Source organism: Pan paniscus, chromosome 17 (assembly GCF_029289425.2).
Source record: "Pan paniscus chromosome 17, NHGRI_mPanPan1-v2.0_pri, whole genome shotgun sequence".
Classification (NCBI taxonomy): domain Eukaryota; kingdom Metazoa; phylum Chordata; class Mammalia; order Primates; family Hominidae; genus Pan; species Pan paniscus.
This window is the reverse complement of record NC_073266.2, coordinates 97,013,606-97,038,807: the sequence shown is the minus strand read 5'-3', so window position 1 is coordinate 97,038,807 and position 25,202 is coordinate 97,013,606. Positions and strand designations below refer to the sequence as shown.

Genomic DNA, 25,202 nt, shown 5'->3' with positions numbered 1-25,202 from the left:
CAGCACCGGGCAGGCGATGGCTGCCGCGCCACAGCAGCCACACGGCAACCCCGCGTTTCCACGGCGGCCACACGGCAACCCCGCGTTTCCACGGCGGCCACACGGCAACCCCGCGTTTCCATGGCGGCACAGGGCTGCCGTGACGGTAAACTCCCAACCGGCCACCTGGGCGGTCCAGAAGCAGCTGATGACAGCCCTGGACGCTCTGTGCCACCTGCACACGCGTGTGGACACGCACGCTCACAGGGAAGGGGCTGCCCTTGGCTTCTTGCACACCCAGGAGCCGAGAGGCTTCCTCAGAGCAGCAGAGCAGACAAGACCAACCTAAGACTGAAATCTTGTCAACATGGGGAAAGAAGCCAGGAAAAGAGAAGCTGTAAACAGAACTGGGACCGGGTGCCTGAGGGTGGAGGTTGCCCGGGGCCACCTGGGCAAGGGGCCTGGCGGGGATGCAAAAGGCTTTGCCTGCTCCGATGCCAAAGGGTTGGTGACCTTCAGAAAACGACCCAAGGCTCCGCCGCCAGCCACTGTGTGATGGAAGTGCTCGGTGGCCCAGCACCTGCTCAGGTGACTGCAGTGAAACCCGGAGGAGCAGGTGCTTCCTGGAGACGCGGTCTCTGGGGAGGGCCTGTGTTTGTCACATTTGACGATGGCCGAGGCCCTCAGTCAGACCCCAAATTCACTCCAACTGAGGAAGAGGAGGCAGGCCCTGACCCCCGCAGACCCCGGGGTGGGAACAGCCAAGGGCACGGAGGCACAGACAGCAGAGGGCGGCGTGTGGAGGCTGCCGTTACCTTCTCATGTTTTTAATGTAACAGCCAGCAGCATGTTTACGAAACTCATGCTCTTTCAAGTATACACATGAAACACAAGCCATGGGACGTGTGGCGCTGTTCGCAGAGGTCGGGGCTGGGTGGGGGGCTGGGACACGGAGACCCCGACCGCGTGCTCAGGCCCTAGCGTTACTCGGGCCCCTAATGACCCTAAATGACTGGGGTGATGCAGGCATCCCTGCCGAGGGCGGCACTTGGTATCTGGGGAGAGGGTTGGCGGGAGTCGCATCTATAAAGTTTCATTTTTATAATCGTATGACTTAGTTTAACAAGCAGGAGAAAAATCCATTGTATTACTTCTTTTGTTAAAATAATTAATTATAGCTCAGCACCTAACTTAGCCAAATTGATTGAATCACATTAACAACGAAATCTTAAGAGTGTTAAAGACAGAAAACTGAAGACAACTTGAGGTCCAGGCTCTTTCATTTACAAATAATGAAACAGCTGAGGCCCAGACACCCATGCAGAGGAGCCATGCCCTCCCCGCACCCCCGCTCCCCACCCCACCGGGCCCTGTGCCCGGGAGCCACACTTTCTCCTGGCAGCAGGTCTGTGTTGTTTAATTAACTGCAGTTCATTGGGAAGAAGCAGAAGCCATGGCACATGGGCATCTTCCTGCCTTTGCCCCGCATCAGAGCTGCCCCAGGGGAGCTGAAGCTGCCGCCGGAGGGGCCATGAGTGCTGTCAGTGGGCGGGGCCTGGGCTGCCCCCAGAGCACTGTGGGTCTGGGCCATCTCCTGGGCTGACCCGGGAAGCTCTGGCCACCCGGAGCCTGTCTCGGCATTTGTACGGGGGATAAAGAGACGCTTCCTCCAAGGCTGTTTTCTGAATTCAGCAGTGCTCAGGGCAACTGCGATGGAGTCAGCAGCTACACCAGGTGGGTCTTTAGAGCAGAAGCAGCTGAGGGAAGAGACAAGAAGGAAACGTCTCATGGAAGCCGAGACTGAAATAGTAACGGGCCGGGAGGCACTCACAGGCAGCAGCGAGGAGTGGGGAGGCGGGGACCCCACGGGACAGGCTGGGGTGGAGGCGGGGACCCTGTGGGACAGGCTGGATGGGTGGAGGCGGGGACCACATGGGCCAGGCTGGCTGGGCAGAGGCGGAGACCCCGTGGGCCAGGCTGGCTGGGCGGAGGCGGGACCTTGTGGGCCAGACTGGGTGGAGGCGGGGACCCCGTGAGGCAGGCTGGATGGGTGGAGGCGGGACCCTGTGAGGCAGGCTGGATGGGCGGAGGTGGGACCCTGTGGGGCATGCTGGCCGGTGCATGCCAGTTTTCCTAAGTCCTACCTGACTGGAAGGGCCTATGTTGATGTGGGCACAGGCCAACCCACTTCAACTCTCTAAATAGACAAATTATATGACAAAAATACTATCTCCGTGGGAGCACTGCCACTTAAATACACAGAGAAGGAAGCGATAAAGAAGAAACACGGAAGAACAGGAAGGGAGAGGGAAACTCGTCCGTACCGGAAAAAATACGGGTTCCAAATGGCACCAGCACCTACGCAACCTGCTTTAAACTCCACTGTTGAGATGAAGCTCATACACTTACTTATAGAAAGTACAAAAACCGTCGACACAGCACATCCCATTTTGTTCACAAAATATGCACAGGCGGGCACGGTGGCTCACACCTGTCATCCCAGCACTTTGGGAGGCCCAGGTGGGAGGACTGTTTGAGCCCAGGAGTTCAGGACCAGCCTGGGCAACACCGCGAGGCCCCATCTCTACAAAAATTTAAAAATTAGCTGGGCAGAATAGGGCACACTTGGGTCCCCAGCTACTGGCGAGGCTGAGGCATGAGAATTGCTTCAGCCTGGGAGGTCAAGGCTGCAGTGAGCCATGATCAAGCCACTGGACTCCAGCCTGGATGACACAGCAAGACCCTGTCTCAAAAAAAAAAAAAAAATATATATATATATACACACACACACACACACACACACACACACACAGAAACACATATATCCACAATATAATGTACTCTGTGTGTGTGTGTGTGTGTCTGCGTGAACATCCACACACAGCAGCAAATGGAGCAGGACGCATGCCCAATGCCAGCAGTGGTTATGTCTCAGTTGGTGAGACTACACTAGGTTTTATTTCCTTTTTTATATTGTCCAAATGTCCACGATGAGTATGAAGTTCCTTTATGATGAGAAAATATATATATTAAAGCAAACTCCATTTAAGAGATTAAAAATGAAACAGCAGGCCGGGCGCGGTGGCTCACGCCTGTAATCCCAGCACTTTGGGAGGCCGAGGTGGGCGGATCACCTGAGGTCAGGAGTTCAAGACCAGCCTGGACAACATGGTGAAATCCCGTCTCTACTAAAAAAAATACAAAAACATTAGCCAGGCATAGTGGCCGGCGCCTGTAGTCCTAGATACTCGGGAGACTGAGGCATGAGAATCACTTGAACCTGGGAGGCGGAGGCTGCAATGAGCTGAGATCGAGCCACTGCGCTCCAATCTGGGTGACAGAGCGAGACTGTCTCAAAAAAACAAAAAACAAACAAAAAACAACCAGTAAACTTGAAGTACACAATTTTTCACATGTGCTCTTAAGTTTCTTTTAAAACATACAGCTGTTAAGCTTCCCTTGAAATATGCTAGTGTCAAAAGTAAAACAGAAAATCACAGAGAATGTGGATGTCAGCTTGGCTGGGATTGTTTTCAATGCGGAAAGGCTCACGGCTCCTCCTGGCTGCTCTCCCTGCCTAGGGGGACAGGGCAGGCCAGCGGCTGGGCAGCCCAGCTCCGGCATCGTGCATCCACATCCTGCGTCCGACATCCTGCATCCCGCATCCCGCGTGCATGTGCGGGGCTGGCGAAGCCTGTGGAGACCCCGACGGAGCCAGGGCTAGGGAGGGTAGGCAGCACGAGGCCAGGCACCAGGGTACACTGCCTGCAGGCAGAGGGACGGAGAGCCAGATGTCAGTGTACCCAGCACAGACGCACAGCAGAGCAAGGGCAGTCCAGTGGGGAGGAACGAATCAGACACCCAGTAGGTGGGGAGGCCTGGCAATGACCCCATGGACGAAGGCTGCCAGCCCCCTGGGCAGTTGCAAACGCCCGGCCAGCGGGGAGCCACAGACCTTATGGGCACAGGAAATGGCCGTGGGGAAGAGAGGCCGGTATGGACACGGGAACGGGCTGCGGGGAGGAGAGGCCGGTGTGGACACGGGAACGGGCTGCGGGGAGGAGAGGCCGGTGTGGACACGGGAACGGGCTGCGGGGAGGAGAGGCCGGTGTGGACACGGGAACGGGCTGCGGGGAGGAGAGGCCGGTGTGGACACGGGAACGGGCTGCGGGGAGGAGAGGCCGGTGTGGACACGGGAACGGGCTGTGGGGAGGAGAGGCCGGTGTGGACACGGGAACGGGCTGTGGGGAGGAGAGGCCGGTATGGACACAGGAATGGGAACGGGCTGCGGGGAGGAGAGGCCGGTATGGACACAAGAATGGGAACGGGCTGTGGGGAGGAGAGGCCGGTATGGACACGGGAATGGGCTGTGGGGAGGAGAGGCCGGTATGGACACGGGAACAGGCTGCGGGGAGGAGAGGCCGGTACAGCAGCTCCAGCTGCCTTTGCCTGTGGCTGGCCGTTCCCAGGACCCTTCTGAGCACCCTGACTCACTGGCTCTGCGGACAACGGGCCGTGTAGGCCGGGACTCCTTCCTCTGAACGCTGGCCTGCCCTGGGGCCTCCAGCTTTCCTCGAGGGGCTTCTCAGGTGAAGACAAGAAAAGCGACAGCATTGAACTGGAAGCCTGTGAGTGCCAGGAGCTTCAGGGGAGGCCTGAGCACCACTGAAGGTGCAGGTGAGCTCACTTCACCCAGGGCCAGGGAGGAACCTTTTCCATCTGATAACCACTTGGAAAAGGTTCTGGGAAGGGGATGGGCCCTTGGGGGAAGGGCGCTGAAGTCGCAGGGTGGAAGACGCTGCTTTCTGACAGAGCCACCTCTCGGGACAGGGAGTGAAGGTGCCAGCACCGCTCTCCATGGAGGCCACCGATCGTCCCACCAACAGGAGACGACCTCAAGACTCCTCCCCGGTGTCCTGTCCACCTGCCTCCAGCCGCCCGAGATGGGCTCTTCCCTGAGGTTTCTGAAGGGACCAGCTTCCACCTGCACACACTGAGTGGGTGCACAAGACTCCCCCGACCCGCAGGGACACACACTGAGTGGGTGCACAAGACTTCCCTGACCCGCAGGGACACACACTGCTGAGCTCAGAAGCACGTTCATGTCTTCAAAACTCCCTTGTGAGCCATGTGGCATCTTATGTTGGCCTAGAGATTTCTACTGCTTCTATAGGACTAAACAGAACACTCAAAAAATCCAACGTAGGGATCAATCCAACTGTATCAATAATAAGTGAACATCAGGCCGGGCACGGTGGCTCATGCCTGTAATCCCAGCACTTTGGGAGGCCGAGGCGGGAGGATCACCTGAGGTTGGGAGTTCCAGACCTGCTTGGCCAACATGGCAAAACCCCATCTCTACTAAAATTACAAAATTAGCCGGGCGTGGTGGTGCATGCCTGTAATCCCAGCTACTCGGGAGGTGGAGGTTGCAGTGAGCCGAGATCACGCCACTGCACTCCAGCCTGGGCAACAAGAGCGAAAATCTGTTTCAAAAAAACAAAAACAAACAAAACTGAAGACCTAAACATCAATGGTCTCCATGTGCCAATTACAAGACAGCATCAGAGAGGATCCAAGACACCACCCAAGAAGACGTTGCCTCCAAGAAACCACTTTAAACATGAGCACATGGATCACAAGCGCAGGGATGGGAGAGACGCACGCAGCAACCGGTGCCATGCAGGAGATGTGGGAGCAGCTACAGCCATCCAGACAAAAGGTCATCTCCAATCCGAGGACGGTCATTATCCTCAGGCACTGGCTGCATGCACGCGGTGCCAGGGAAGCTGTGGCAGGTGACTGGGGCAGTTGGAAACGGCCCGGTGACAGCAGAACTGTGACCCAGCCACGCGTCTGCCACGACCCCGCACACGTGCACCGCCCGCTAACAGGCTGTGGCCAATCGCGAGTCCAGGAGCCACGCCCAGGCTCTTGTGCTTGGGACACCATCACAGGGGAGGTCGGCGCAATCAGTGGCCTCGGAGGACGGGGTGAGGAGTCCCCACTGGGGATGCTGCAGAGCCCTGCCCTCGGTGCTGCGAGCGGGTCTGGGCAGGTGCTGACCACCCCCCGGGAACTCAGCACAGCACTGACTCCCAGGAGCCTGCTCTGTGCCAGGTGATGGTGACAGCAAGGGGACAGCAAAGGGCGGGAGGGTCCGTGTGAGACGACCTTCCCTGGGCTGTCTCAGCACCAGGGTGTGTGAGGTGGCCCTCAGCCTGTCCAGCACCGTCCCCGGCCGCCAGGGCTCTGATGTGACCTGACACGTTGGGTGACAGCACACGGTGCTTTGGCGAGTACTTGGCGATCCTGTTTGTTACTGGTTCTGTTACTCTATGCACTATTTTTATTTGTTTCATTCTAACAAACAGGAACCCCAGCCTCCCAGGCCCTGGGGACCCGCAGTGGCTCCAGCAGACCCCACCCTCCCAGGCTCTGGGGACCCGCAGTGGCTCCAGCTGCGCCAAAGGCACTCACCGGCTTGCACAGGTCCCGGTCAGTTTTCGCTTCCATCTCCCAGACGTGGTGGCCATCTGGAAGAAAGGAGCAGGAAACGTCTGTGACTTTGTGTGGTGGGGAGCCCCCTCCCCAGACACCCCCACGTGATCCAGACCCTGGGCCCTGAGCCAGGAGGGCGCCTTGTCCCAGGAGACCCACGTAGGCCCACCCCAGGGCTTTGTCGAGGGCAGCACCTCAGGAGCCACGTGCCCTGGCAGGGCCCCGAGCTCGACACCAAAGTTGCCCTGGGAGCCTGGAGAAGCTGAGGACACGCGGCTCAGGGCTTGTTCTGACCCCAGCCCGGCGTGGGAGGGACTACAGGGCAGGGGCATCCTCAGGAATCCGTCCTGGCCCTGCATCTGCTGGCCTCTCACAGCCTCAGGACAGGTCACGGGAGGGTCTCTATGCCCTCGTCCTCTCCAGGGAGAGCAGGTGTGAGGGGGAGCGGGTACCCCATCAGCAGAGCGTGTGCAGGGCGTCTGTGCGTGGACCTGGGACCCGGCTCTACAGTTCCCAGCCCAGCCTCCCAGGGATGCAGGAGGTGTGAGAGTGGTGACGGGGGGCCGGGGGCTCCACGCCAGGGTGCGACGCCTGCTCGTGCTGGGGTCTACTCTGGTGGATGAGGGCCTGGCCGCTGGCCCTGCCTGTGTGCAAAGGAACCACTGGGTAAATGAGAAGAGCCTTCCTCTGACAACTTCTTGCCCATCAGGAGACAGAAATGCAAAACACGAGGTATTTTTGGCATTTCCCCAGTGGCCATTTGCATGTTTTTAAAAAATAAAAAGGCTCCCAGAGGTGTAGTGAAAGGACGCGTTGTGCTCTCTGCTCCAGGCCTGGCAGAGTGGGGGCTCCAGGCGCACACGGACAAGGCGGCCCCACCACAGCCTGGGTGTGTGCACGGCCTGGCCCCTCAGATGGGCTGAGTTTGGGGCAATTATCTCAAATTAACAGATGTCAATCTCCTACAGAGTCTCTTCCTGCCTTTTATCTTCTCCAAAATAAAGTCTGTTCCCAAAATGAACAGTTACAGGTATACACACTTAAATTTATCCTTATGCTCTGTCTCCAAAGAAGAAAATGTGTGTCTGTTACAAACCCTCAATTACTGATAAATCACACAAAATCTCCTTTTTCTCTGTTACAGTGCCGGGCTGCTGCCTGGGTGGAGGGTGGAGAGGAAATGTGAGTCACACAGGACCCCAGAGCCGCCCAGCCAAGCCCTGGCCACGCCAGCCCGGGAGGCCCGAGGTCCCCACGCAAATTACCCACCAGATGAACCCACTCGATAGAGCCTGGCATCCCTCTCTCCTCTAGGAAAAAAATTACAGGAAACTAAAAAGTACACTCAGTTGCGCTTGAAGCCATCTGAGTTTCATGAAGCAGCAAGTCCTCCAGGCCCTGGAAAGCTCAGGGCGTTTTCACTCCAGCACAGGTGCTGATGCCACGGGATTCCCAGAAGCCCCCAGCCCAGATGCACCACTCAGAAGCCCCTCCACCCCCACTTCATAAAAATCCAAATCACTCTGTGTGTAACTAAGTCTTCTGGTTGTTTGGCACCTTTTGAAAATGACTTTTGAACTTTTCTTATGACAAAGTCCATCTTTGGGGTGAGGCCCCGTCCACACCCCACAAAAGGCTGTGGTCCTCTGAAGCTCCCGGGCGCAACAGGCTATAGTTTGCTCTCCGCCCAGCCCGGGAAGCTCAGAGTCACAACTTCAGCTTCCCTAGGAACTTCCCTGATGCTGTGGAGGCCTTTGGCACTGGCAAGGGGAGGGAGATTCAGTGACTGTGCTGAGCAGGAGGGACACTGAGGCGCACACGGGGCCAGGATGTTGCGTTTAATGACACCCCGAGGGGACGCCATTTTTGCAGCTGAGGCCAACACAGCCTGCTCCTCTCTTTATGTCCCAAGAAGCGAGAGGGACTCCAGCCGTCTCCCCCGCGGCCTCCTCCAGGTGGCTGCCCCGCAGCGGTGAGTCCATGAAAAGCAAATGGAACGACGGCATGGAGGCGTCTTTTCCCACCCGTGCCTCGTGGGCCTGTGGGGAACCATCCTTGCCGGAGCGGCCCCAAGGGGAGCCACGTCTGCGTGGCCAGCCAGGCCCAGCTCAGCAGCTGCCATGGAGCAGCCTCCACCGCACACCTGGGAGCACCCGCACCCTGCAATTCCTGCGCAGGTGGGAGCAGATACGCTTAGACTTCCCCTAAAAGTGCGGGGAAGCGACAAACATCCCTGCCTTCCTCAAAGACCCCGGCTGAGCCAGCGCCTGTGGCCTTCCCTCTTGGAGGTGGGGCCTCTCCCCGTGGTCTCCGACGTCTGTGGCCGTTTCAGGTCGACCAGGGTGAGGGTGAGGGCAGGCTTTCTGTTTCTGCTTAAGGATTATAAAGTAATTGTCTTTCAAAGGCAATAGTATTCATGGCCAGAAATGTCTATCTAGCAATTGCTTCCAGAACAAGACAAAGCGCCGAGGCTGTTGAAAGATGGAAATAACCTCGCATCTCAGGAAAGGAGACGCAGGGCCGCGTCCCGCCGGCAAGAGCATCGCCATGGCGGCTCCCAGCTCCGTGGAGGCCCAGGCGGGCAGGGCCGGCCCCCGTGCTGTTCAAAACTCAGCCCCTGGCAGGAAGGAAAGCAGCCGGTCCTGAAAGGGCCTTTGTGTTCAGCCTTATCAGTGCTCCGAGTCCTTAGTAGGAAACTGCCCGAGTGCAAGAGTAAAAATATTCCAGATCATTAGGGAATTCCCTGCAGTCTGAGTCATCGGGAGGCTTCCCTGCCACACCCGCGAGGTTTCCACACAGGCAGGCCTGCGGGCCCAGGAGCCTCCCAGACCGGCCAGGACCCGCCGCCCGGAGCCGGGCCACCCCCACGCCGGCGCTGATGCTGAGCCACTGTTTCCACAAAGAAAGCCACGAGGGCCGCTGGTGGAAGCAGCAGCGTCCCTGGGTCCCACGGTGCCCTCGAGCCCTGCTCCCCACGGCGTCTCCTGCCCTGCTCCCCACAGCATCCTCGTGCCCTGCTCCCCGCGGCATCCTCGTGCCGTGCACCCCACAGCATCCTCATGCCCAGAAGCGAGCATCCCTGGGGCGTCCGTCATCCATCCCCGGCTCTCCCCCAGGAGTCTGTCCCAGCCTGGCTCCCAGAGGAGATTCTGGAGGGGAAACAGCCACCCAGCCGCGCTGCACATCTGCCTGCAGGGCCTCACACGGAGCCACCCTGTGACCCACAGCCCTTTCACACCGAGGCATGCGCTCAGGAGACAGGCAGGCGTCCACACAGGACTCACGCACTGAGGTTCATGGCGGCTTTTCCACGATCATCTCCACGGGGTGGACGTGGCCCAGTGCCATCGACAGACAGGTGTGGGCAGCCACACGGTGGGCTTCCCTCAGCCACAGAAAGACCCCACGTCCCGACCTGTGCCAAGGAGGGGACCTGAGGACCCTACGCCCTGACCCACACCAACGAGGGAACATGGAGGATGCCACGCTCCACAGAAGCTGCCAGGCACCGCAGCCGGCAGGATGGGGTTCCCCAGCAGGCCAGCAGGGAGCAGCCAGACCAGGCGAGGCCACGGCGAGGGGGCATCGGGGTTGTCGGAGCCGGGGTGGGGGAAGGGAGAGCAGGGGTGGCCGCTCATGGGCAAGGGTTTCTTTCTGGGGACAAGAAAATGTTCTGAAATTGGTGGTGGCCGCATAATTCTGTGAAGCCACCAAAACCCACCGAATTATACACTTTGAGTGAATTAAATGGTGTATAGATCATATCTCGATAAAGCTGATATAAAAAAGAAACTAGCCAACATGACCATGGGTGACTTTGTCGTGTGTGATCCCAAAAGGCCTGAGAAGGGAGAGGAGGGAGGGGAGCCAGAAGCCCAGCCCCTCCTCCTGCAGTGGGGCCTGACGTGACGCGTGGCCTCCCCACACCAGCGGGGCCCAGTCAGGGGGAGTCTGAGAGTCCCCCCTAGCACTATCCAGAATGCGGCTTGATGAGAACTGTGGGGTCATCACGCAATTCTAGGGGTCCTGGACCATCTGGGCCACTGAGCCATCCTCAGGGCATGAGGAAGACACGGGCAGGTGTCTCTTCCCCGGGCGCTGCCCTCCTTGCCTTCCCTGTGTGGTCTCTGGGAGCAAATAGAGAAGCCTGGGGGTTCAGCCCAGCCACCTGTCCTGCTCCCAAAGACGCCATGTGGTGACAAAGCAGCCCCAACTCTCCTCTCTCGGAGAACACGGCGACAGTGATGTCTGTCCACACTCACAGGCGCCCAGCAATGTCACCTCCTCCCTGAAAACACAAATCTGAAAGATCTGCATTTGGCCTTTAAACTGTTGGGACGGACACCTCTGAAGGTGTTGTCATTGCGATGCTGCCTTCGGGGCCAGCATCCAACATCTTCAGGAGGTGACAGCTGAGCTGCTCCACACAGGGAGGCTGCCCGTGCCGCGGACGCTGGAGCTGGGAATTCCCAGCTGTGTCCTCCTTGCTCACCCAGCCCCGTCAGAGGGCACACCACGGAGATGCCACAGAGGCAGCCATCCCCCGGGTCCATCTCCCTCGGCCTACATCCCGCACGACTAAAACAGAACACAGACCCCACCACTCACCTGGACTCCACCTTCCTCCTCGGCCCGCTCCTCTGCCCCAGGCCGAGACCTTCCACAAGGGACAGAGAAGGGACAGCAAGGGCCGAAAGGGGCAGTGCCACTAGGTCTGCCTTACAGGGGACCTGACCCTCACCTCCTCCCCGCCCACGAGAAAGAACCAGACCCTAGGAAAACAAGGAGCAGGGGCAGCTGGAGGAGGAGAGGGGCAGGGTGGCCAGCGGGCACTGATGCCTCTCTGGGGAAATTGGGGCCTGCAGGGGCCTCGGGGCTTCCGCGACACCCTGGGGTGGGTGAACCTCCCCCTGGCCTTGAAGGAACCTGAAGGTGAGCCCGGAGGGAGTGGCTTCAGGCCTGGGGACTCCTCTGACCCGGCTCTCTGGGCGGACAGGAGGGTCCTTGCCTGGCGCTTCCTGCACCTGGATGACATGGCCTCTGCCTGGGGACATGCACCCCGCACTCGCCGCGGTGAATGTGTGTGTCCTGGCGTAGGACCAGCAGCTGCCAAGGCCACGGTGGTTCCGTGACAGCCCAAAGCCACGGTGGTTCCGTGGCAGTTCCGTGTCCTTGCAAGTGTCCTGCCAGCTGCCAGCTAAGCTCTGTGGCTGCTGGGTGGAGCCTCCCAAAACAACGGCCAGGTGCCTGTCAGAGCTTGTGGAAGTCCCGGGAACCACACCGGTCACGGTCCCATGGCAGGGCAGCCTTGGAAAGGCCCGGGCCTTTGGTCCCTTTATTTGAAAAATAACAACATACATTTGGCCCAGATTTGGAGTCCTGGCCCTCCCAGTGAGGTGGGAGGCAGGCCCTCCGCCTGCTGCTGTGTGGAGAAATCTGGAAACCTAGCCTGCATCTCCTGCAGTGTGGCTAGTGCCTGCCCACAGGCCTGTCTTCTCCACGTGGTAACATCCAGGGCCAGAGGATGGGGCGGCCGTGAGATGGGGGGCGAGCTGGGGTCCCACCATGTTGGGTTTGGGGCAAACCTGGCTGTCTGGGGTTTCTCAGGGGAGGGCTCTGGATGTGCTGGGCTGGGGGCCTCCGGGAGGGGCTCTGTCTACTCGCTCCCACTGCACAGGCCCCCCGGCCTCCCACATTTCTGTGTGTCTCCCTGTGAACCAGGGCAGGGCCCCTGGGGTGGTGGCTGGCACGGCACTGGGTCCAGGCCTGGGCCTAGGAGCCCTGGCACAGCCCATCTCTGCTTCCCGGGAGCCCCGGCTGCCTGTGAGATGCCAGGCTGCCTCCCCAGAGGGGCCCCGGGAGGCCACGCAGAGGGGCCCTGATTACCTGGAGAAGGAGACGCCGGCCGTCCAGGCCCCAGCTGGCCTGCCAGTCACGGCGGCCACAGAAACGACCACTGCCGAGACCCGCGCAGCCCCACCCACTGAGCCCTGCCCGCTGCGCGATCACTGGCAAATGGAGTGGGAGTCTTCACCCCCGGCGTCGTAGTGTGGCTTCCGCGCGGCGACGACACCAAAACAGGCTTCACTGATGTTTTTAAAAAAACGGCACCAGAACAGACGCGTGACTTAAGAAAAGGAGGTTGTTCAGCTCCAGCATTGAGAACTGGCTCATGTTTGATGCATCCACATCTCAGAACCTTGCGCCTTCTGTCCCATCTCAGCCAGGCTCTAGACACAGCCCGAGCTCACGTTTCACGCGGGCATTCTTTGGGCATTTCGTTTATGTTGAACGTTAGTGTGTCCCTCAGCAGCTTCAACGTTCACGCGTGTACAGAGAGGTGCCTCACATCGGAAGACAGGCACAGTGATCTTTAACAGGCGGGAGGGGTGCAGGTGTGAAGGTGGGGAGGGGTGTGGGTGGGAGAGGGGTGTGGTTCCCACTTCCTGCAGCTGAACCCCTGCAGCCTTGGAAACTGGGGGTTCTTGTGATGCTACCAGGGGCTTCTAAACCGACACCCGGCCCTCGGCTCCCCACAGCCAACCTGCCTCCTGGAAGAACATTCCTCACAGATTTTCATCATCGGAAAATGTCGTTTTCCGAGGAAGCTGTAAACTAAGTCCTCAGAGAAAGGCTGACTCTGCTCCCGGCCTTTTGCGCCGCCCTGAGAGACCTGGGAGGAAGCTCCGTGGAGCGCAGGCTGAGACTCAAACACCCACCCTCCTCCTGCCCTGCTGGAGCATCCCAGAGGGACCCGGCACCCAGGCTACGGCGAGCCATGCCCTTGCCCGGCCGGCTCCCCGCGGTGCAGCCCTGCTGCGGGGACTCCCTTCCTCGTGAGGCCAACACCAGCTTCTCCCAGCCTTCCAGGGCAGCGGAGCCGCTCCATCCAAAACTTCCCAAAGCTCAGAGATGCTGTGAACCCATAGCAGCTGAAGGTGGCCTGGCTGATACGCAGAGGCTGAGCTGGCCTGGACAATGAGCTTCCTACGTACTCCAGAGAAGGACAGGGTGGAGCTGACCCTGGCCTGTGTCCAGAGCCAACATTCCCAACAGCTACAACCATCTGCACCCTCGGAATGAGCAGGACAGTTGAGAGATGCAGGGGCCCTTCCTGGAGAAGCCACTTCAACTGCCCTACTGACGGATTTCCTCAGCAGGAATCTCCCCTCCTGAGCTCACACCCGGCCTTGGTTCCATCTGCAAGAGCAGTCTAAAACAGAACTTTAAACAGACCAGACGAGCCCATCAGAAAACGAGAGGGCAACTGTGTTTTTAATTTAAATTCAGTTTAGTGGTTTCTCTCGTTGCCAGGATGAGGATGTGGGGCTTTCTGCTGCACCAACCTGTCACTGCACATCAGCACGTGTTGTAAGCGACGGCTCCCGCCTGAGAAGCCGGAAGTGGAGGAAGAAAATTATGTGGACATTTGTTCTCCACTTTTGAAAACATGGAATGTGCTTGTGTGTGTATGAATATGCAAATTATCTTATTCAACTATAAAGAATAAAATTATCAACGTGGTCTGGCTTCATCCCTGCAGTATTCACAGCTTCACGTGCTCTCGAGCACAGCACCTATTCATTTATGGCTCACCTGCTGTATACCAGACGCCGGCTGGTGCTGGCAGAGGGTCAGAGACCCACCCTGACCTCATGGGACAAGAGGAGGACATGGGCAGACAAACTGGCATTGCCCAGAAGTGTGGCTGTGGCAGCCGAGCTTGAGGGCAGAACAGGTACCCCTCCGGCCTGCTGACCCCACAGCTCACAGTGATGATGAAGGCAGGAGGGGCTGCCTGTGGGGGCGGCCGCATGAGGCCAGGGCTGGTCCTGCATCCCCTTGGCTCCTGGCTCTCACAGGCTGGTGGCTGCCCTTACCCATGGCGCCGTGGCACCAACTCAGCACAGTAACTCAGCTAGGGCAGGAGCTGGGGCACCTCTGCGGACTGCATTCGGGGGGGGGGGGGCTCTGCCAAGGTGCCCAGGCCTCTCTGGGCAGAAGAAAAAGCAAGGAGGCTGCTCAGGTCTGGGCTTTGAAAAGCAGAAGCTGGGAGCCACGGTTCTGGCCAGTCTTGGCCCAAGCGAGGCCCTACACTGTGGGCGGAGTGTTTCTCCGCCAACGCGTGGACACACACTGAAAGCGCTGAAGGGAAAATTATTTCAAAATTAGCCTCCTCCCGAGAAGGCACGGGCAATGCAAATGCCTTCTTGGTCACTGCCCTTAGTTGGTTTTCTCTGTAATTTAAAACATGTTTTTCAATTAAGCCCTGATTCTATAGGAAGCCAAGTTAGAGTCAAAGACCTCTAAAGCCGATTTTGATTGAAGCACTTAAGTTTCTGGCAAACTGTACAAATCAAGACCCCATTATCAAGGCTGAATGCCTCCGCGGTTTCCAGGGATTGGAGTAAGTGCAAAAGAATTCCAATTGGTAAGTGTACAAAAGGAAAAAAAAATCACAAAACAGACCTTGTGGGGGCGTGCCCCTCACCTGGCCCACCCTGGGCAGAGGCCCAGCAAGGCACCAGGAACCCCCAAAACCAGAGAGCTCACGGCAGGCTTTGCGGAGAGCCAGGCCCACTCTGCCTGAACCCCCTTCAGGGCTGGGCTAGGGTCCCTGTGCCCAGCTACACTGGTGCCCACTCTCCCTGCAATGCCAGTTTCTCATCAGTGCAGCCCACTGTCTTCAGACACTCTGCTCGGAGCCGGCGAGGCCACCCCTCTGGGATGAGAGCGCTGGGGCCCGGCGTCTGCATGGAACTGACCTGGGCTGGGAGCCACTCTGTGAGCCCAATCCCTGCAGGACAGTCTCCCGTGGGCAGCACAGAACCACAGGCGTGACGGCCCCAAGAGGAACATCACTCCGAGGACGCCCCTGCTGCCCTTCAGAGTTCAGCCCCGGAGGCTCCAGGCTGGGCCAGCGCAACACCTGGAGGCAGGGGTGACCTGGGCCCTTGGGGCACAAGGGCCTCACACACACCATGGCTGTGGCATTAAAGACCACCCCAGCTCCCGCCGTCTGCGGCACCCACCCCATCCCTGCCTCCGACCCCAGGAATGCTGGCGGGAGGGGAAGGCCCCGGAGGGGAGCTCCCTCCTGCCCTGCTGCTAACTGACCCCCGAAGTGTCCACTCTCTGCAGATGGAGGACCCCAGCAAAGCCAGCAAATGCGTCTTGCCCTCCTCTGTGTCCCCAGCCCGTGGGCTCCCTGAATATCAGCAGCGATGTGAATGCAGTGGCCCCGGCAGCCCCAGAAATAAACATCCACCTCTTTCCTTCAGCAGCACAGCTGTCGGCTCACACAAAAACCCACAGCCGAATGCAGACACGGGCCATGCAGAGCCTCTGCTCCATGCCACACCCCATAAGCCCCGTCCCGGTGACCGTGCACAGGTGGGTCCTGCTCCACCGACAGGGAACCGGTTCCCACCAGCGCCGAAGCCCAGGCCGCAGATGGCCCCTGGTGAAGAGCATACCTGGGGCTTTCTCCACGAAAATGACCTTGGAGTCCTGCAGGAAGTTGTGGCCGGACAGGACCATCTTCTTCCCGCCCACGACCGGATAGCTGTCCGTGCTCTGCTTCTCCACCAGAGGCAGCTCCTGAGCTGAGCGCTGGGCTGCATCAGAAGGAGAGGGGCAGTGAGGGCCTGTCCTGAGTGGGCGGCCTGGGGCACACGTGTGGCACCCAGCAGGTCACGCGTGAGCCGACCCACCCAGAGCAAGCACCGCCACGGCCTGCGGGCCGACCCCTGTGGATGCCGCTACTTCTAGGGGAGAAGCCGTGCACACTTCCTCCTGATGGTCTCCACCTCGTTCTGAAGAAGTCATCAAAATATCTTCCTAAGACTCAGCCAATTTCACTCAAATCACAGTCATCGCACAAATACGCAAAGGTCAGCGCAGCGTGGGGGGAAGCCCCGGCCCACACCGCTTTCCCTGGCCACGCTCAGCCATCAGAGGAGCCAGCGCCAGGGGCCCCCGGGAGGCCACAGGCAATAACTCAGCCATGATCAACTCAGACCCCTCGTGGCCACACACTGTGGTGGGTTTGGTGGGAACCGTTCAGTCCCAAGTCTACACGAACAAAAAGCTGAGAGAGGGTGAGACAGTGAAGCGCGTGTGACGGGACGGTTTCCTCCCCTGTGGGCGCGCGGACGTCCACTTACAGCATTCGATGGGGTTGGAGGCCACCTGCAGGGACAGCGTGCGGCCGCTGGGCTGCGGGACGTGAACGCGGAACACCAGCCGTACCCGTGTGTTCTTCCTCCCGATGTCCGTCTCTCCTTTCCGAAGTTCAATGTCGGAGTTTCTGAGTTTCAGGATTCCGGCACAGTCAATGCTGCCCAAAACAAAAGCCCACAGCTTTTCTTTCAATGGCTGACGCGGGAGCATAAAGGCCTGGCCCCCCAGACCCTCTGGCCCTCATCCCAGCCCCACGAGCTCGTGCCAGGCAGCTGGCCACTCTCCCCTTCCCCAAGGAAAACAAGACCTTGAAGCCAGCGACGTGAGGCCCTTGCCTAGTGCAGGAGAGAATCTGACATCGGCGCAGGCGAGGGGGCAAGCAGAGGCAGCCCCGAGAAAAGCCACTTCCACCCTCCCCTTCCCACCTTCCTCCAGCCTCCAGCCTCCACCCTCCACCCCTGACCAAGCGGGTCCAGTCGGAGCTGTCCCAAGTCCTGGCTGCCTCCAGGGCCCACGCTGGCCACGTACACGGGGATGTCACCAGAGCGGCAGAGAGCGGCCCAGGGGAGGGGCCAGAGGCACCTGCTGTTCTCACTTATCTTGAAGTAGTTCCCAAAAAGCTCAATTTATTATTATCATTTACAATAATTATATATTATATATTATTAGGTTAAATATTATATATTTATAATTATATAAAATATATAATAAATCATAATTAGAATAAATTATTCTATTATTTCCACTATATTTAAAAGCCCTCAGTTTTTGTGTGTAAAACCCATTTTTTCTATGGTTTCATATAACCTCTTAACAATTTCATTCAAAACTAGACTCCAGTAAAACATTCCATGTATACATTCTCAATGCACTAAAAAGCAGTATTTTTCAGTAAGTTAAGAGAATGAGAATAAACACAGACTCCCCGACCACCCACGAGTCGGCAGCCAGCACAGGGCTGGAGCGCGGTCCTGGCTGCGGGCGTCTCCCGGCCACCCTTTCTGCCCCACATCATGGTGGGGTGAACGCAGCCGTCAGCGAAGCCAGGACGTTTACTACGGCTGTGGAACGCACCTGACTGTGCCCTGTCTGCGGGAAACTTGGATTACAGCTCTCGAGGCAAACCCAGGGATTCGGAATGAATTCCCAGGTGCGTACACTCCCCCCAATGCTTGAAAAGTCAACGTGGAGAGAAAGCTTTCCCTTTTTGACTTACAGGCTTTGAATCACTTATTAAAATCCCCAACGTGGCCCCCCGCCGCCATCTCCTACACGCTCTCCCTCACCGTGCGGGACTCCTCCCCACTCCTGCAGCCCTAGGACCTCTGCACCCACCCCCGGGGCTCCACCTGGATGGGGCACCCCACACACAGCTTCCCCATCACACGGGCTCCCAGCCTGCGGGTCACCCTCGCAGGACGCCGTCCCTGCCCTCCGGCCTGGCTCCATCCTGCTGGTCTGCACGTTCCAGCCGTCCCAGCTCGACCTGCACTCATTCACCCACAGATGTGTCTGTTTTCGGTTCCCCCCACAGTACCACATGAATCTCTCGGGAACCAGCAGTCCTCCTCCTCGGCTGCCTTCACAGGTTAGGGCCAGCGTGCCCAGCACAAGCTAGGATTAAGTGAGTAAGGCCTTATTTGGAAGCTACATGTTTCGTCCTCACCTTACTAAAAAATTCACTTTTAAACAAATTACAGTGTCAAATTAGACTCAGAACATCAGCACAGGCCTATCCGTGTTGTCGGAACCTCCTAAAGTTCAACGTGATCCAGATGTGCTGACTGCTTTAATTTTTGGATGCTCACGTTTTAACCATCCTCTCATTACACTGCTGTATTCAGAAAGAAATAGGGGTCCTGTTTAGAAGCTAAATGCAGAGGGAGGTATTTATAGCTGCATATCTGACATTTTAAGTGGCAATATACACAGGGCTGAAACCCTAGAGAGAAGCAAATCCGTTGTCAAAAGCAAGAGTGAAGTTTACTTATTGGCTGTTAAACCAAAAGTGTCCTGGCCACGCAGCCTGGAAGTGCGGGGGGCCGGCCAGACCCCCCAGGACTGGGAGGAAGGCACGCCCCCTCCTACCGCCCCCCGCCAGAGGCCGGAGGTCCCCCGCGGCTTACACGGCTCGCATGCTGTTCTCCGGCAGGAGTGGGATCTCCAGGACTTTGGTGTTGGAGAGGATGGCCTCGTGGCTGGTGGTGGACACGGTCTTCCCTGTGATGCGGTGCACCTGGTAGAAGGCGTGCGGGCGCAGCAGGCGGTCGTCCGCCGTCCCAATGAAAAGCTGCAACATCAGCGGCTCATTCTCCAAGTAGCCGTGCAGCTGGCGAGAGAACAGAAAACACCTGCTCAGCACCCAGAGCACAGACCGCCGGGAGTCACCGGAACGCAGAGAAAACCTGCGGCGGGTTCGAGGCCTGTGTCCCCCTGCCCTGCCCCCTTTTTATTTCTCTGCCATGTCATACTGGTGTCTTTGTAAATCAGATTAGAAAATGCCTTGTTATCCCAATGGACCTGGGCACTGAGTTTTAGGCTTTGAAACGGGCCTTGCACGTATGCATCCACACTTGCTGTGTGTGCCCATGCTGAGGCCACGGTGAAGCTGGCAGGGGGCGTGTGCAGGAAAGCGGAGCCCTCGCTGAGCCATGTGCAAGGCTCGCTTCACCAATAAATCCAGATGAGGCCCCGCAGGACATGACCCACCTTCCTGCGTTCCATTAACCTGGAACCGGGCAGCGCGCAGCTCCCACTCCTGATCAGGGGACGCCACATTGAGTTTGCACACACACAGCACGACGGGCCCCGGGCCCCAGCACCCTTCCTGATGGCTCCCTGCCCCTCTCCTCCTGCAGAGGCAGGGGAGCGCTCAACGCCGTCCTGGTGGCTGAGCAGCTGGTGTCCAGAGGCAGACGCTGGCGGCAGACACTGCCTAGGGCAACCATGCATGGAGGTGTCTATAGTCCGCACCACCCTGCAGAGCCGCTCATGGCTTCTCGGCCGGCGCCGTGTGGGTGAGACTCAAAACCCACACCACTGGGATAGGACTCCAGACAAACGGAGCAGCCCTGGTGCTTCCGCCAGGACACTAGTGGCCGGGCCCCACTCACGCCTCTGGGAAGGTGTGCGCCTCACGGCAGGGCACACACATGTTCAGGACCAGCTGTTCTGTGGGATGAGTTGCTCATCAGCGTCTTGAGAGGTAAACACAGAGTGTGGTGCCGTTCCCTCTCACCCTCCTTCTCTGCACCACGCGTGGTTCTGCCTTCGGCAGTGAGTCATTTTTAGAACTGTTTGTTTTTATCTTTAACGCTACCATTTACAATCACTATAGTCTGATTCTATATGCAAGAGGCAAGTTTGGTTTGGAACAGGAACGTTTGATTCTCAAAGCAAGCACAAAGGCCTCGAGGGAGGCCGCAGGAGTCAAACCCTTTGCGCAGTGAGGCCTCCCACAAGGCCCCTCGTTCAGAGCGCCTTCCCTTCTGCATCCCCCAAGTGGGGCCCGATGAGCGCCAGCCTCAGAGCCCTGAGATTAATCAGCAAAATCCATGCAAGGCCCGTGGCAACGCCCAGCCCCGGGAACTACTCATCCTGGGACGCGTCGACCCCTCTGATCACGTTTGGAGTCGATTTTCTCACTAAACTAACTTTAAAATCTTTGACCACAGACGGCAACTGCAGCACGATGACCATGTGCAGAGTCCAGGCCTGGGCTCCTGCAGGCACGTTCCAGCCACAGGAAAATGCGACGCCTGCCCCTGACCACACAGATGCCTGCTGCCCACTCAGGGCCAGCGAGGCGAGGGAGAAGGCGGGGGAGCCCGGGCCAGGGGCTGCCCCTCAGACTGCACGGGACGGCGGATTCTCAGATGTCAGTGGGCAGAGGGAAGATGGGCCTAGAGGGGCCCAGGCAGGCGAAGAGGCGGCCCTTGCTCCGTGGCTCCAGCTTAGCCTCAGCCGCCGTGTGGTCACCACAGTAAAGAACAAACCAATCTCACCAGTGGCTGAACTCAGAGCCCCACCAGGGAGGAGGCCACAGTGAAGCGATGGCTGAACTCAGAGCCCTCCAGGGACGAGGCCACAGTGAAGCAATGGCTGCTGTCACTGAGGGCCTGACCGTGAGGCTCAGACTGATGGGCAGGGCCTGGGACGCCGCGTGAGGCTGAGCTGGTATCCAGGTCCCAGCTGAGACATCGAAGGGGCGTTTGGGGTCTGAAACACAAAGCCAGAGGCTGAACGAAGGCATCACGTGGGAACACGGTGGGGAAGCCACAGACAGGGATGAGGACACAGCCCCCATGTGCGCAGATGCCCACAGGAGTCTCTGCACCCAAGGCCACCAGCACCCCACTCCAAAGTGATTACTGCTAAGACCACATAACTCTGCAGAACAAAAAGCCCTTCCCTTTCCAATAGAGTCCCCCTTCCCATATGAATACATAAGTGTCTCCACACAAACAGTCAGGACGGGGGACGCTGGGACCTGCCTGTCCAGCCCTCTGCTCCTCGGAAGAGAGACTCCAGCCGTTTGCCAAGTTAATGAACTTCCTGAGATACCTTAACTCTCTGTGGGACTCAAACATCTTTATGATGGGAAATGTAAAAAGAAAAGCAGAGATTAAGAGGCCGATTCTGCCACGCAGTATTCCATTTTCCGAGATTTAATACCTAAAAATTTAATTTACATAGAAAAAAATGTAAATGAGTCGCTAACCAAAACCACCTCTGGGGGTGGGGGAGGGGCACCGGGGCAGCTCCAGGGTCACGTGGTCTTAAAACTACAATTTAAAATTCCCCCAGGATCCCTGTGGCAGTTCTCTGATGGTGTGTGGAATGCTGTGAATTTGGGGTATGACTGTATCCTTTAAAAAACATGCCATTTCAGTGAAAATGGGAATATTTAAGGTTTCACCTGGGAGGTAAACATCTATTATTTAAAACATGAAGTTCATTTTAAGAAAAGTCATTTAAATACGTCACGGGCCCCACTGCATGGGCTTTCTGCCTCTGGCACAGTACAGAACCTGTCAGAATCCTATTTATAAAATTCCCTGTCACAACAATGACCTCCCTCTGCCTCAACCTTAACTAAACAAAATGTATTATTCTTATTCCGCTGCCGAGGTATAAGAGCTACTGAGTCTCCTACACGTTACAATGTTTGTTTTTAGCTCCTGTGCTGACCTCAGCACTTACACGGTGACATGGTGGGTAGTGGATGATTGAGGCCAAATTTATTCAACGTGGAACTCAGCTGCGTGCACCCAGGGGAGGGAGGTGTGGGGTGGACAGAGGCAGCTCACGGGTGGGAATGTCTCACCCTCCACCCCATAGTCTGAGCTGCTGCACAGAAACGGAGCCAAGGCGACCTGGAGTCAGGCTCCTCTCCAGGCAGGGCACAGGAGCAGCCATCAGCCTAAAGGGAAATTATCCATTTAGGGCCTACGAGTAAAATCTGCATTTTTCAAATTGCCCCAAGGAAGTACACAGGGACAGAAAGGCCGGCTCACAAACCGGTTTCAACCCCAATTCCCCCCATGCTGGATTAATTTAAGAGATTGCCATGCTGTGTGAACAGCGTCTAGGGTCCTGTTTTCAGCCCTGGAATCCTCATCACCCACAACAGCAGCCGGACGTGACACTTCCAGGTGAAGGCCATGGTGCGTCTTGCAGGGCTGGGCCCGGGGCCAGGGAACCAGGCAGGAGAGTGCATCTGTCATGGGAGGACGTCCAGCCACATTCTCCACCAAAGCACGAGAAGGAAGGCATCAGAGACCCTGTGGCTCCACCCTCGGTACAGGGGCCTGGCCAGGATGATACGGCAGCCACTGCTGCAGAGCCAGGTGTTCCTGCAGGAACGAGGCCCACCTTACCCACAGCCCAGGCCCACGTGACCCACAGCACAGGCCCACATGACCCACGGCACACCAAAGCAGATGAATCAACAGCACAGGGTACTTGTAAAAAAAATCCAATTTGATGCTCCAGGGAGACTTTACTCAAGATACCAGGAAAAATCGAAACAAAAAGTAAAAGACATCAAAAATGGAGCCAGTAGTCGAAGGGAGCACCCCAAACCCGAGATGGGTGGAGGACCAGGACGCACCCCCGCATCCTCCCTCTCCTTCCCCCTTTTCTCAGCCAGGCCTCACCTGCCCGAAGTGGGACAGGCTGCCAGTGTGATTTCTGTGCTTGCCGGGGCTTCGGACTCTGGGGTCCACAGTGACATTCCAGGTGAAGCCACCAAGAGACAGCCAAGCAGCGTCCACTTCCTCACCTGCTGGCTGTGTGGTGTGCAGAAGCCTCCGTGAGTGTGAGTGTGTGCACCAGAAGTGTGCGTGTGCAGGCATGTGCGTGGCCACGGGGGTGCCTGTGTGTGCAGCGCCGGTGTGGTCTGTGGGGTCGGGCACGTGTGTGCCCATGGGGGTGCCTGTGTGTGCAGCGCCGGTGTGGTCTGTGGGGTCGGGCACGTGTGTGCCCACGGGGGTGCCTGTGTGTGCAGTGCCGGTGTGGTCTGCGGGGTCGGGCACGTGGGTGCCCACAGGGGTGCCTGTGTGTGCGGCGCTGATGTGGTCTGCCAGGTTGTACGTGAGCAGTGCTTCCCTGTAAACCGGCTCAGACCTGGCTTTAAGGGGCAGCTTCATCTGCCGGACGCCCTGCCCTGGCCCCTTCAGATGCGGGAAAGGGCCTGAGGGGCCTGGGGTCTCCCTCCAGAGCAGTGTGGGCTCGGGGTGGGCGGGGGAAGCTGGGGTCTCCCTCCAGAGCAGCGTGGGCTCGGGGTGGGCGGGGGAAGCTGGGGTCTCCCTCCAGAGCAGCGTGGGCTCGGGGTGGGCGGGGGAAGCTGGGGTCTCCCTCCAGAGCAGCGAGGGCTCGGGGTGGGCGGGGGAAGCTGGGGTCTCCCTCCAGAGCAGCGAGGGCTCGGGGTGGGCGGGGGAAGCTGGGGTCTCCCTCCAGAGCAGCGAGGGCTCGGGGTGGGCGGGGGAAGCTGGGGTCTCCCTCCAGAGCAGCGTGGGCTCGGGGTGGGTGGGGGAAGCTGGGGTCTCCCTCCAGAGCAGCGAGGGCTCGGGGTGGGTGGGGGAAGCTGGGGTCTCCCTCCAGAGCAGCGAGGGCTCGGGGTGGGTGGGGGAAGCTGGGGTCTCCCTCCAGAGCAGCGTGGGCTCGGGGTGGGTGGGGGAAGGACACAGCCCGACGCCGCACGCCTCTTGTCCTGGTTCCCAGTGTGCAGTGCAGAGAAGGAACAGGGGAGGAACGGGGACGCCACGGCTGGAGACTCAGGCCTGAGCCAGGAGTCGGGGCAAAGCCTGGTGTTCTGTGAACACACGTGTGCACACACACACGCACAGCCACACTGGGAAATGTGCACACACCCCCAGAGTGTGCACACACACGCACACACACACACACATGTGACAAGCCTCTGACCCACTGGCACCAGCTCACTGCTCTCTGGGAAGTTCTAGAAAAAAGTTTTTTTCTCATTTCAGGTTTTATTTCTACCTGTTTGGCCACAGTTGCCAGCCTCCTGACAGACCCACAGTGCATGAGAGAGGCCTCCAGGAACCCTACAGCCAACACTCCCTCAACCCTCCGGGGAACGGATCTCAGCCTTGCAGGAGCAGGGCCAGGCCCTCCTGACCCCCAAATCCCACAAACCTGGCACCGTTGGCATCAAGAGCCCTGGCAGGCAGGGACACCAGGTACCAGGACCCACAGCAGCTTTCGCCATGTGGCACAGCCCTTCCCAGAGAGGGTGGGCGGACCAGCACCTCGGGGCTGGGGTCTCTGGGCAGCCTGGGGAAGGGGCCTTGTGCCTGGAGGTGCTGGGACACCCGCCCAGGGCTGGGGGGACAGGACCAGGATCGATCGTACCTGCCCTCCCACAGATGCCGTCGGCAGAAGGATTCAAGGGAAGCGTCCATGTGCCCGGCAGGAACCGAGGCAGAGGCTGGGCAGACGTGACCCCACGGGCTTGCTGCACGCTGAGGCCTGAACGGCGGAGGCTACATAGCAAGCCTGCTGAGTGGATTCTCAGACCGGTGAATGCACGGGCGCCGACTGGGAAACTAGCTCCTCCCCACCCCCTGAGGGACGGCTCCAGGCCCCTTCCCATGACAGGAACAGGACGACGTGTCCATGCAGTTTCCTGCACGAGAGGCCCTGGGTGAGTAGTGGGTGCTGCCCTCACTACCATGCCTGGTGAAGGAAGCTGTCTGCAGAATCCGTGTGACTGACCGATTCGTCTTCCTAGCTCTCAGGGCGGTGTGTGTGGGGGCCCAAAGCAAGTGTGTGTGACCGTGTGTGCAGGTGTGTGTCCATACGCGCGGGTGCACAAGCTGACAATACTGAGTTCACACCACGGAGTGTCAGCTCAATTCTGAGAATCCTTCCCGTGAACACAGTTGCTTTCCTAGTGATTTATAGATCATGTTCAGATCCATAGATAAAACTGAATTTGTGGCTGTAAAGCAAATCTAGAGGGACTCGCGGCCCCGCACAGGGACCTTCCAGCCGCGACTGAAAAACTGCACTCAGCC

General features: G+C 58.4%; 1 protein-coding gene and 1 long non-coding RNA gene across 10 annotated transcripts in view; one reads left to right on the top strand and one right to left on the bottom strand.

Annotated features, from left to right (window-relative positions):
• The window catches only part of NFATC1 (nuclear factor of activated T cells 1), a 136,346-nt gene that overhangs the window by 63,969 nt on the left and 47,175 nt on the right, over positions 1–25,202 (bottom strand). For all 9 annotated transcript variants that reach the window (XM_034943402.3, XM_057300454.1, XM_057300455.1 and 6 more), the window contains exons 4-7: positions 18,789–18,991; positions 16,647–16,819; positions 15,957–16,097; positions 6,460–6,515 (exon numbers count right to left, since the gene is read on the bottom strand). In XM_034943402.3, coding sequence (XP_034799293.2) covers positions 6,460–6,515; positions 15,957–16,097; positions 16,647–16,819; positions 18,789–18,991 — 573 coding nt within the window. The remainder of the gene's footprint in view (positions 1–6,459; positions 6,516–15,956; positions 16,098–16,646; positions 16,820–18,788; positions 18,992–25,202) is intronic.
• On the top strand, positions 1,362–10,285 carry LOC106634045 (uncharacterized). The gene is made up of 2 exons (XR_001337391.4): positions 1,362–1,713; positions 7,625–10,285. It is a non-coding gene; the product is annotated as an uncharacterized LOC106634045 (long non-coding RNA).